Raw genomic sequence first — 12,189 nt, 5'->3', positions numbered from 1 at the left:
TCAATTTGAAGTAGATATTAAGGACATGAATGGACCAGTCACGGTTTATTTGAAAATCCCTCAATCCTCTGATGCACTGTCATTCTGTGGTCAATGCTGTTTGCACACACATATTTCATTCATAATACGCCAACAGATGGTGAAACTCGAGTGGCCGGGCAGCTACCGCAGGGTTCTTTTGTCTGTAAAAGTTTATAGCACATCAAAATGCCATCCAACTTACAGACTAACTTCACATCGATACGTCCTCCCACTAGACACTGTGCATCGAAGACCGTCTGATGAACTATGCATGAGATAGCTTTATAAATTCATGGCTAGCGTGTTTCGACTGTCAAAAACTTCATTACAGTACACTTTACTGTACAAACACTTTAAAGGATGTTTATTAGGAAAGTCTGCAAGTCATAATGGATAGTAGAGTTCTTGTTTATGGTACCTTCTTGGCCTCTAATAATTCTGTTTGCCTCCAGTATTAAAAATCAAACTGCTTCCATGAAGGTGATTACTAAAATGAGCTATGGTATGTTAACCTACAACTCACAAAATGCGACAGTACAGACATTAATTTTTTTTTTAACTGTCTGTTAAGTTGTAATCTAAGTTGTGAACATTTAAATATAATATATATCTCATATGAAAAAGCTAAAGCACAAGTGCTTCTGCATCCCCCCCCACCCGCCCCTTGAGCCAAACCCACCCCAGTTCTGGTTTGGGCCCTGACTGATTTGGAATGCTTTCTTAGGCCACCCATTTCCACAAATTTGTATGCACTCAGGAAATATAAAGTCAAAAATATACAAATCTCTTGCTGTTATAAGGTTTTTGTGAGTGAAATTACCCAGGACCATGGACTTGGAAGTAGAAGGGGGGGGTAAGAGAGGGAATTTACAGCAATTCATCTTCAAAGTTCAAAACTGGTCACTTCACAGAAAGACTGCAGGACTGGTGAAATTCTTGCTTCTAAAAAGTGATACTGTAGTGGAGAATTTTCTAGGAAAAATAAAACAGCTTTTAATAACTGGCCCGCTGGTATGAGCTACCGTGGAATAAATTAGCACAAAAATGGAAGTCTTATAACTGTTCACTGTTACAGACGTAATCAACAAGGTCAGTCACTCTCAAAAGTTCGTCTTCATCTTCCTCCGGCCCTACTGCTTCCTGCCCACTCCCTGTCCCGTTGGGCGCCAGGCTGGCGCTGGCTGTGCTGTCCTTGGGGGCCTGGGTCTTCTCACTTGGCTTGCCAATCAAGTTCTCAATGGTTTTACCTGGGCTCTGTCCATTGGTGGAAGGCAAGTCCACCAGGCTGTAGTCCAAAGGGCTCTCTACTTTCCCTACGTTATCAAAGTCATCTTCGTCATCGCTTTCTATCCGGTAGCAGTGCTTCTTGGTGTTGTCTTGAGGAGCTTGCGGTGCTGGCAGCTTATTTGCAGGAGCAGGGTTTTCTGCGTTGTCATTAGCATTTTCGCAGTTCTCCTCCTCATCTGTTTCGATTCGATTCAGCCGTTTGCGGACAGGCCTCCCCTCATCTTCCTCATCTTCTCCTTCTTCCTCAGAGTAGTCGTCTGTACTTCGCCGACGTTTTCGAATCAATCGCTTTGACTCCTTTGTGGATTCGTCATCTTCAGAGTTCTTAGATGTGTAGCTCTCTGGAATAAGCAGCAGACTTAAAGCCATTAGCAAATCTGAGTGTAACCAAAACAATTACACTTTTATTTTTCATCTTTCACACTCATTAAAAAGCCATCTCTCTCTCTCACCACGCACATTTCCATTTCCTTTCCCAGGTTCCCCAACCACATCAAAAAGCTTGCACTGCTTTTACTTTTTAAATGAACTGTAGCAAGCAGCAAAGACCAACGATTTACTGATACTCTGTTTCCAACTGGAAGAGTACCAGAGGCTCTGGAGGCAAGTGTGTTCCCCTCTAGGAGTGATAACTGCACTCCAGGAATAACGCAGAACCCTGACAGATTCACAGCACCTGCTTTACACCCTTCCAGAAACTGAGAGCCCAAATAATGGCTGCACTGTCATAAAAAAAAAAAAAAAAAAATATATATAAATGTATATCTATAGACACACACACAATTGTACTATACCCCGACCACCCCCAAATTATATGCTTTAGAAGAAGTTGTATATGAACACTGGCTGTCACCTGGAGTTTGCTGCCCTTTAACAGGAGGTCTTTTTTTTTTTTTTTTTTTTTTTTTTGGCAAACTGGAATATTGCCTACACGCTGACAGCCTTTTACCCTGACCTTTGATGGCTTAGGTGAGAAAAGATGGAGACTGAAAAAAATCAAACTGCAAACATCTTGTCATTTTCATTAGAAATGCATGTGAATTGTCATTTTTAAAAGGTATTATTTAATATAGGTTCAAGTTGATAGAGACTCTGTCAGAGTTCCTGTATTTTTCAACATAATTACATTTCCAGTAATGCTGTTATATATTTTATAATACTGTGGGAGAGTACTGCAATGGTACTAAATGGTGCTGATTTTAAAATGCAAAAAGCCAGTACCAAAAATACCTGAAGAAATGGGATTTTATGGAGAAAAGACACTGTCAATCAGGCACTGTTTAAAGTCAGAGGCAGCAAAAATCTCAGCCACCATATAGCAGATTGTTAGCAGAGAGCCTATATGTTGTACTTCTGAGCACAGACTGTATTGAAGTATAAGATCAAGTTTTCGAGATACTATGTGGTTGCATTACATACTCGTTTCCCTTCATCTAAAGGGATCCTGTAGCACTCTGTAAACTCAGGCCAGCACTTCCAAAACTTACCTACAAATCAGAGGCGCTCGGCCTGTCAAGCACGGCTCATTTTCTGAGGAAGCCTGGCATCCATTGCAACCCGTTACCGCTCAGCGTCTCTGAAAGCTGCACCTCAGGTCTCATAAGCTGGGCACCCCAAATGCAAAGCACCCGAAGTCAGTGGTAGCTTTTGTAAAAGCTGATTTTACATCAAAATGCACACCAGTCGCTCGTGGTGTGACTGACATTACTGAGGGCAGGCTTCCTCTGTACTTATCACAGCTCCTTCAAACAGGAGATCGACCACCAGCACAAATGCAATCAGGGCACCAGAAGTCATGCCCTTTCTCTTACAAAAGAGAAACTTCAAAGGCTTGTGGGATGAAGCTTTGTGACCTCTCAACAGAAAAGTGGTGAAACAGTTACATGTGTGCCAATATCCCCGCACTCCGTGCTAGACACAGCAAATTCAGACCTGGAAGTCAGGCTTAGGGACAATGGTGACTTTGAGAAGTGATTTTAACAGTGCATCACAAGTACCAACGGACTGTTTCAGAAGGAAACAGTTTCTGAGAAACATCAAGGAACTCCAGAAAGATTGTCCAAAATCTTTGAATTATATACAGTTTTCTCTTCATGCTAATGCTGATATGTACTAGTTCCTGCCAACAGCGGGCTACTTATTTTACCTTCACTATCTGAAGTGGAGAGCCTGCGTTTATGAACTCTTCTTAACTCCTTCCCATATCGGACACTTTTCTGTGAGCCATCGCTTTCTGAATCTTCCTTATAATTAACTTGTCTCTTCTGATTCCGTCTTGATCTTCTCCTCCTAGTTTCCAGGTAATCGTCATCACTGTAATCTGTGTAATCGCCACTCTCTGTACAGAGGAAAACAGTGATGTGCGTTATTCCATTAAAGCAAAACTGCACAATTTAGATAAGCTTTAGACCAGCACCAATGAAATCATGCGCTCTTCCAGCACGAGAGCATCTTAACCATCACGCCTGGCCACCCCGACCTGTTCCAGGCTCGTGCAGTGAAGTTGCTCAGTTCTGCCATTCATCGCCAGTGAAGAAAATTGCTCAATTTTCAAATCTTCTCACAAACCATTTTCCTGTCTCCCTCAAACTCCTCCGGAAGAAGGTTTCCTTCCAGTGCTTTTGTTCCCTCATCTCTACAGGTGCCAAAGATGCCTCCTCTACAATTCCTGACAATTGAAACAACCTTACTGAATTGAAGTTGATGATGCACATTACTAGTGACACTGGAAAGTCCCTTCTGGTTTTAGAAATTTAAATAAATTGTACTCTACTCGAACACTTTCAGGAATAGGTACATGAAAATAACAAGATGAAACTTCAGATATGATCTGAGTGATAGAATTTAAATCCACAAGAAAAATTGGTCTCACTCGATCATAAGTTTGTTTAAAACAGAAACTGTATAGAGGAAACTTACCATCATTCACAGTTTTTCCTGCACCAGTCCACTGCAGCTAGTGTCTTAAAGAATTAAATTTATTAACATCAGCTGAAAATAGCCTTTAATCAACTTTAGCTGCTTTTTCACTGAGCTGTGTCAGAACAATTATCCCAAGACACATTTCTATACATTTCACATACTGTTCCTAAATTAGTGATTGACATGAGTCACAGATCAAAGTGGCATCCTCTTTACTTCCTAAAATATTAGAGAAAGAATCAGAGCAAGTCAACAACCACCTTCAGAAAGAAACTCCATCACTGGAGACTGAAAACAAAGCCACTCGCAGGGTACCTGATTTCTTTAGCTCAAAATAGGGTTAAGGCAGGATCCTGAGGGACAGTAATGGGGAAAAAGAGAGAAACACAAAGGCAGCACTATACTCTTACATACATAAGGAACGACACCGGAATCAGTTGATTTTATCACAGTTGTGTGTCCACCAGGAAACAAATAGTTGCTCAAGTGCATTACAGAACAGATGAGCAATCTAAGCGCATACAGCTATTCTTCATCTGTTCATGCATGAACCCTCCTTTTGGAAACCAGGACTTCAAAGCAACCTACTCCAACATGGTCACCATCTCTATTCTAGAGAGACACAGAAAACACTGGAAAGGTAACACACACTGCAGTAAGTTAATGCTCCAGTGTACTTAGTACCTTAAGTCCACAATAAAAACAAGTAAAAATAAGTGCTTGCACTTTCTAGGACTGGGTCTCAAATGAAGCAGAAACACAAAGGACAGTCTTCAGAGAAAGTTGCTAATCATGAAAAGGAGTAAGTATTGCGTAAGTATTATTCTCACACTTCAAACTGTGCAAACTGAAAACAAACTAGTTGAAGGAAAAGTGGAATAAAATGAATTATTAGGTGGTTCTGTGATGCAAGAGTCTTCAGTTAATAAAGATCAAAAAGGATAATTGTAGAAGAGACAGATTCAAGGTGTGAGGGGGAAAATGTTTCTTTCAGAAGAAGCTTTTTCAAAGGTTTTCAGAAGGTCTTCAGGCAGCTATAAAGAAGTGCTTTTTTGCCTCCATCCTTTCTTTTCCCTGCAAGTATGTTCCAAACAGGAAGGTATGGGGTAGCTGAAACTATCCACAAAGGTGGCCTTTTGAATCATAACACAAGCATTCATTTAAATACATAATTACTTAAAATTCCAAGAACCTTGTACTCAAGGTTTCCTGCAAAATAGTCACAGAAGAACAAGTAGCAAATTGCTTTCCACACAAGGGGCGAAGGTGACATCTGAATTGACCAAAGCAACCAAACAAGTAAGAGTCAGTCGTGACAGGAAACTGAGACTTCCACTCTTCCTCTCTCCAGTACAGAGTAAATACATTTAAGACTTCTTACACTCACCAGATTCTCTGCTTGAATTGTCTTCAGAATCTTCATCTTCGTCATCTTCAGAATATTTTTTCTTGACTGTTTTCCTTCGTAACCGCCTGCTTTGCCTCATGGGCCTGGAGAGGTGTCTCCTGGATATGCGGGCACAGAACTCGGAATCACTGTCTTCGTTTGATGGTGGGTCATCTTCACTTTCATCCAGATTTTCCTCTGATATAACAAACTCGTCCTGAGATCTGTTCAAAGAGAGACCACAGACAACAGAGATAGATATTGGAAACAAAGGATCAAAACAGTACTTCAAGCAAGCGATAAACGTAAAGTAAGTATTGTCTGACACAAAAAAAAAAAAATCCAGGATAACATCCAGAAGGCATTCAGCAGAGTTGAAAATGTATGAGCACACTTTAACAGATCAATGCACTATTAATTCTGTGAGATTTCTGCAAGCTACACTCATTGATTGGAAATTTCCAGCACGTTTAGCTCAATTATTCAGAGTGCCACTGAAATGTCCTCAGTATGGTCACAGGTGAAAAACAAAGCTCAAAATTTGCATCTATGTTGTATAGATTATCCATACACTTAGTAAGTTGACTCAGTGACTGGTGTAAAGCTTTAAATGTTAATGGTAAAGAGCCTACACTTCATGTTCCGTTATGTTTCTTCACTGAGGCATAAAGGACATCTAAAATCATTATTAAATTTTTTAAATTTAGGAATTCCCCAGACTGAACGATGAGAAATTCCATGGAAAGAGAGTTTCAGTTAGCCAGAGCAATACTCAGCATTTAAAGCTTCACATGACACATATTTGTTTTCTACAGCATAAACCACCTCTCTGCCTGTTTTCAAACTCTATCTCCTAGAGAGCAGAAATCAAGAACTGATTTCAGAACCTGCATGCCAAGATCTGCATGCTTTAAATAGGGAAATTTTACTCTTCCGATTTCTAAATGACAATCAGGCCCAATAAAAATCTCACAGACTAGGACGTATTTTGAAAAGGGAACAACCAGCCTCATTTTAGCTACATCTTTGTAAAGTGTTTCTGCCAGTCGCATCAGTCAGAAGACTGAGCCTCTCTGGCTCCTTCACTACCATAACTGTGTACTGAACCCCACAGTGCAGCCTCAAACATACCAGTAACATTTCCAGAACATGTTTTGCTTAGAATACAGGTTGAATGATTTCAGCACATGGATCCGGAGTGCGTTTTTTCCAGTACAATGACGCTCCCCTAGGCCAGGAGGACTTTTGCTGGCACCATGCAGTGCTGTTCCAGCACTGGGCACAAGCTCCTCATGATCTATTTCAGAGGCACTGTGGTCATAGAAGTGGTCTGTGACTTGTGGCGGAAGTTAAATTGCAGACCTACCCATCACTGATCTTGAATTCATCCTCGCTCTCTTCTTCATCCAGATTACTATCACTATCAAGGTCGTTTAGTCGCCGTCGTTTCTTGCGTCGTGCTGCAGCAGCCCTTTGTGGTCGCTTGTTTTCTTTCCTTTCTTCCTCTAGGATTGTGGAAATGTCTTTTCCACGGTGACCTGTGATATTAGACATGTCTTTGCCTCTCCCAATACCTGAATTCAGTGATAGGGGAAAAAAGAGCAAGTTTAGTTTTTTCTTTAACTGTATATAAATCTTTCTTCCATGCCTCTAGCTTCAGTTTATTTTCTGTAAAGCAGAATAATTTTTTTGTCATGCAAGACTCTGTCTGGAGTCTTATTCCTGACACACACAGCCCCAGCTGTACTCACGTGGAAATACTGAGGTCCACACAGAAGACAGCGGGTAACTGTTGGCATTCTGATACTCAACCCTGACCCACATGATTACCACTGCTAGTGCCTTTTGAGTATTTTCAGAAAACACATCTGAATATCCTTCTTGGAAGATGAAGTGTTTAAGTTGCTGTTTGGTCAGGGAGTGGAGTTTCTGAAAAGCTGGTTTTACTGTTGAGACTTCGTTGTGTTTATTATACGGGTCTAGTGTTACACACCCACCAACACATAATTTTCAGATTGTCTGTATCCATCCAGCAAGCTTCAGAAAACTGGTGTCTTTACAGAGATGCCAAAAGCCAAACAACTGAGGGAGAATGTTTCACAGCAGTTTTCTCCACACAAGTTAAGGTGATGCAGAAGCACAAATCCATCCACATCTTGGATACACCTGGTCTAGTGGAGGGTGTCCCTGCCCATGGCAGGGGGCTGGAACTAGATGGGCTTTAACGTCCCTCCCAACCCAAACCAGTCTGGGATTCTATGATCTCTGTTTTGGTCCGCTATGTTATCTTAACAGGCAACAAAGAATGTTATTTCATTTTATTCACATACAACTGAGAAGTGCTTACAGATGTGGATTAATATTTTTGAACTCTGCAGACCCAGTCTTTATACGGTCCAACTGTGGATCAATTTATGAGCCCAATTTTTACAGGGGACAAATATCAACAGCACTAGCTGAGATTCCAATCTCAAATCCAAAACTCAGAAAATTAATTTTAAGAGGTTTCTTGTCATGCTTATTCATCGTATTCATATATCAAAACATGTACAAGCTGAACTTTTGGCATCTTTTGGCAGCCTGGGATGGCCATTTCTAAGGGAAATTATATCATTTGATTCTAAAAATATAGCAGTAAAACCTGTAAATGGCAAAGTTTAAGGGAGAGGACTTTATTTGTTGCTTCTCATATCAAAATAAATTTGGTCTCAATTGTATCACTGTTGCAATGAAAAACAAACATCAGAAACATACCTCCTCCATCAGCCTCCTTGATATCATCTTCAATTGCCTCATCAATTGCCTCATCAAATTCATCAAACCTAAAAGTAACAGCTTTCATTTACCACTTTGAAGCGAACCCTAATTCAATTATATTATGAAAACATACCTCAAAATCTAAAACTGCTCTGAGAAATCCCACTGCACACACAATGGGCTGGGTATATAATAAAATAACAGAGATAATGGCCCAGCTTGATAATAAAATAGCAATTTTTTTAAAAGGTGTGGTTCTTATTTCTACTTGGTAGCAGAATATTTATCATTGCCTGGCTGTCTTACTATTGATTTATGTGAACAGAAAACCACTTTCATTTTACATGACTTACCACTGAATTTAACAATCTATAATTTTCAAAGTTATTTAAGATGGTATCAGTGGCTTTTTCCACACAAAGCATTAGTCGTTTTTCCCAGACCTTTTATTAGATGACATATGCACTACCAATCTGCAAAACAGACTTTCTGAAAAGCATCTATTAAAGTCAAAGTAAAATTACTCATCCTGTCTAAATTTTCCTTGAAAACTTCTTTCAGATAGCTTCTTTCTCCTCCTAAAGCTCACAGTAATTATACTTTATGGATCTGCAACATCCTAAGCTGAACAGATAAAACATACTGTACACACTTCTTTGTAATTATACACAAATAAGCTATAATGTAATGTTACCTAACTAAATAGGACAAACAAAACCAAAATATTTGAGTCCATTTGTCAAGCAGCAGCTGTTATAAAACTGCATAAATCTCTGCAAGCTGGGTAATTCATTTGAAGTGACCAGGAAATGAAGGAAAAAGGATCCATCCTTTACAAAGATGTTTGTTTACACCTCAGTTTGTTTCTTCAGTTATGAATTCAAATCTCATAAAAAAGGACTGTTACCTGTATCACCAAATAGATGCCTTGAGATATAACATAATAAAAGTACAAATTTTATTAACTACACAGGAAAGGCATTTTATTTAGATGCAGGTTTTTCTTCCTCTCATTTTTAAAAAAATCAATTTTGGGGGGGTATTTTTTTAGATACAAACAACTAATAAGTGGACAATACTTTCATTAAAGATTCAGTTTCTCAGTCATGAAAGAAAGATTACAGTTATATGTATCTTGGTCCTCCGTAGTAACCTCCAACAGAACAAGTAAAGAATAGATCTAATATTACTCTGTATTCCAATAGTAAGCATAAACCACCTTCTCCTTTAAAAATCAGGTGATGGATTTCTGGTCTCTTTATATTCCCTGAGAACAACTGCATGTCACGTTCAAGACAGCTTTACACAGCAAGGAAGTAACTCTGAAATTATTTCATCAATAAGATTAGTTCCACATTACTCAAGCATTATTTTCCCTCCACACCGCTAAAAAAACCCAACAAAAACCTTTTTAAAATGTGAGAAGTGACTTATTGCATTCAAATCACTGCCAACAAATAACCTGAGCTCAAACATGAGCTGACAGCTGCTTGTCCATTAGGTGTAATGGAACATAATTTCCTCTGCTGCTGCTATATTCGTAACGCAGATTTCTGCTAACCTCCTCACGAGAGGGCTCGACAGATGACTCGGGTGATGCAAAGGGATTACATATCTTTAGAGAACCAGAACTATACAACAGAGATTTGTCTGTAAGCGGAATAAGACGGTTAGCATTTATTTTCCCCTGCTGAAGGAAAGCATACGCAATTCTCAGCGACACTAGCAAGACTTCACTGCAGACATATCAATTTGCAGTGACACGCTGACACGTGTAATATTTTCACCAGCTCAAAGTTGTGTGTGTGATGGAGTCTGTAAGAAAGACTCCATCATTTTGTATCAGAAGATTGATTTTTGCAGAACAACATTATATGAAACATTACTTCCAATAAAAATTATTGTCTGTGCACAACATGTGTCCTGCTGAAGTCATGCCAGATACCCTACGGGCAAGGGGTTTATTTCTCCTCGTCAGATTCTGCCTGAGCTGTCATGAACATAATAGCAAATCTATATAATCTTGCCTGTGGCATAATGTTCCTTACAGAAATACTTAATTTCCCAAAGCAGCAATGGCATTTTCATTAGTGTGGCTTATGTTGTTAATTTAAAAAGTTACCGAAAATCAACAGCTAAGCAAGGTCAGACTGCGTTTTCTGCAAAGGCCGGAAAACTCAGCGAATACAAACGCCGTGCCTCTCCTCAATGGCAAAACCAGATCAACTGTGAGTTTAATCATGGTTATTGTTGGAAGGTTTTGAAAGTTGTAATGTTTTAATTTTTGATGATAAAGGTCTACACAGAGCAAGTACAGGAAACAACGCTTTTTTTTTTTTTTTTTTTTTTTGTACTCCTAATGCAACTGGGACAAAAACCCACAAGCTCTCAGGCAGCCAGATTCTTCTCTAATCCCGAAAGGCAGCCTACCTGCCTGGTGGACTGAAGAGGATACAGAGCATCTCAAGGTATTATTTAGAAAATAGTTTATAAAACACCTTGGTAATATACTGAGAACAAAAGGTAATACTAAGATCATGCTGAGTTTTGGAAACTTTAATGGCCTGCTCTACTTTCAGAATGCACAGTCTAAATATCTTGGAATTTTAGTCTACTAATTGCATTTTTATTACAGTTTCTCTAAAGAGGTACAGACCAGTTTTAGACGTACTGTCTCATAATTGCATTTTAAGTTTCATGCCCCTTTCATGTAAAGATGATATTGGTTTACCAACTATTTAAACAGCCACTGACCTGTAGCTTATGCATTTTCTGGTTCTGGTAGATCTCCTTTCAAGCAGCTTTGATTTTGGCTTTTTGGAATCTTTCTTCTTTTCTTCCTGACCTTCAGGTATTTCTGGCTCCTGTTCAGATAACAGCAAAGTGTCAAAAAGCTTTATCTCCCCCCTACCTCCACGCTCCTCATGAGTGAACTTGTACAATACAGATATTTATACGACCTAGAAAACTCATATGCCCAACACAACACATTAACACATTTTGGCTTCTAATATTTTGACTTGTTACACCTGAACACATGCAGATATTGCTCTTCCTGGCTACATAATTTCATAAATACAGAGTTTAAGGGTTGAGGCTATTGTATCGTTGTGTTTATACTACAGCACTGAGATCATGCCTCAGGTGATACTCACAGCACTAGTAAATGCAGCAGCTGAACAAATTGTTGCTAGCATCTCTACATACCAAGCACAGGGACACCTTTACAAGGTGCAGTTTCAATAAAGTTCCACGCAGATTAATTTTATGATATTCTTTCCAAGTTATTAACTTACACACACAAAAAAATAATCTGCCCCCAGGCTGAATTTTTCAAATATTTGCTCCCAGCCATAGACTCTTTGGCAAGTTTGTAAAATCTGTTACTGTTTTTCTGTTACCCAGAGACAAAGGGAGAAAGCTGGCTTTATTACAGTCAGTTAGAGTGGAAAGTCCATGTTTAAAACAAACAGAAGTTTCACTTTAAACTCTCATGCAAGGAACAGATTCCGTAATTTCAGACAAAGGCATTTGGCTAAGATTTCAAGTGAATCACTTTAGAATGTATTTAAGAAGTGAGAAGAGGCTGTTCTCCACATGAATAAAAACATTTTTCCTCTTCTGCAAAGGGAAACCATATAAAAGCATCTGCTAATAAACCACTAAATGTTTACAGTTTTTAACCACATGTGACTTCAATACACATTTGTCGGAGGCAAATGTTATGCTTCTAATAGATACTACATATTCTCTCTGAGCCATAAGCCAGAAACATTTGTTTCCAAAGGAAAGCTATGACAATTAGCTCAGGCCTA

The 12,189-nt window shown here is 39.2% G+C and overlaps 1 protein-coding gene across 2 annotated transcripts in view; it reads right to left on the bottom strand.

The window, feature by feature from the left end:
* Nucleotides 1-358: 358 nt before the first annotated feature.
* Nucleotides 359-12,189, bottom strand: part of RSF1 (remodeling and spacing factor 1) — a 59,009-nt gene continuing 47,178 nt past the window's right edge. For both annotated transcript variants that reach the window (XM_075742541.1, XM_075742542.1), the window contains 6 exons: nt 11,129-11,238; nt 8,372-8,439; nt 6,984-7,191; nt 5,618-5,841; nt 3,455-3,646; nt 359-1,649 (listed from right to left, as the gene is read on the bottom strand). In XM_075742541.1, coding sequence (XP_075598656.1) covers nt 1,075-1,649; nt 3,455-3,646; nt 5,618-5,841; nt 6,984-7,191; nt 8,372-8,439; nt 11,129-11,238 — 1,377 coding nt within the window. In that variant the 3' untranslated portion in view covers nt 359-1,074. The remainder of the gene's footprint in view (nt 1,650-3,454; nt 3,647-5,617; nt 5,842-6,983; nt 7,192-8,371; nt 8,440-11,128; nt 11,239-12,189) is intronic.

This window comes from Balearica regulorum, chromosome 1 (assembly GCF_011004875.1).
Source record: "Balearica regulorum gibbericeps isolate bBalReg1 chromosome 1, bBalReg1.pri, whole genome shotgun sequence".
Classification (NCBI taxonomy): Eukaryota; Metazoa; Chordata; class Aves; order Gruiformes; family Gruidae; genus Balearica; species Balearica regulorum.
This window is presented reverse-complemented; position numbering and strand designations above follow the sequence as displayed.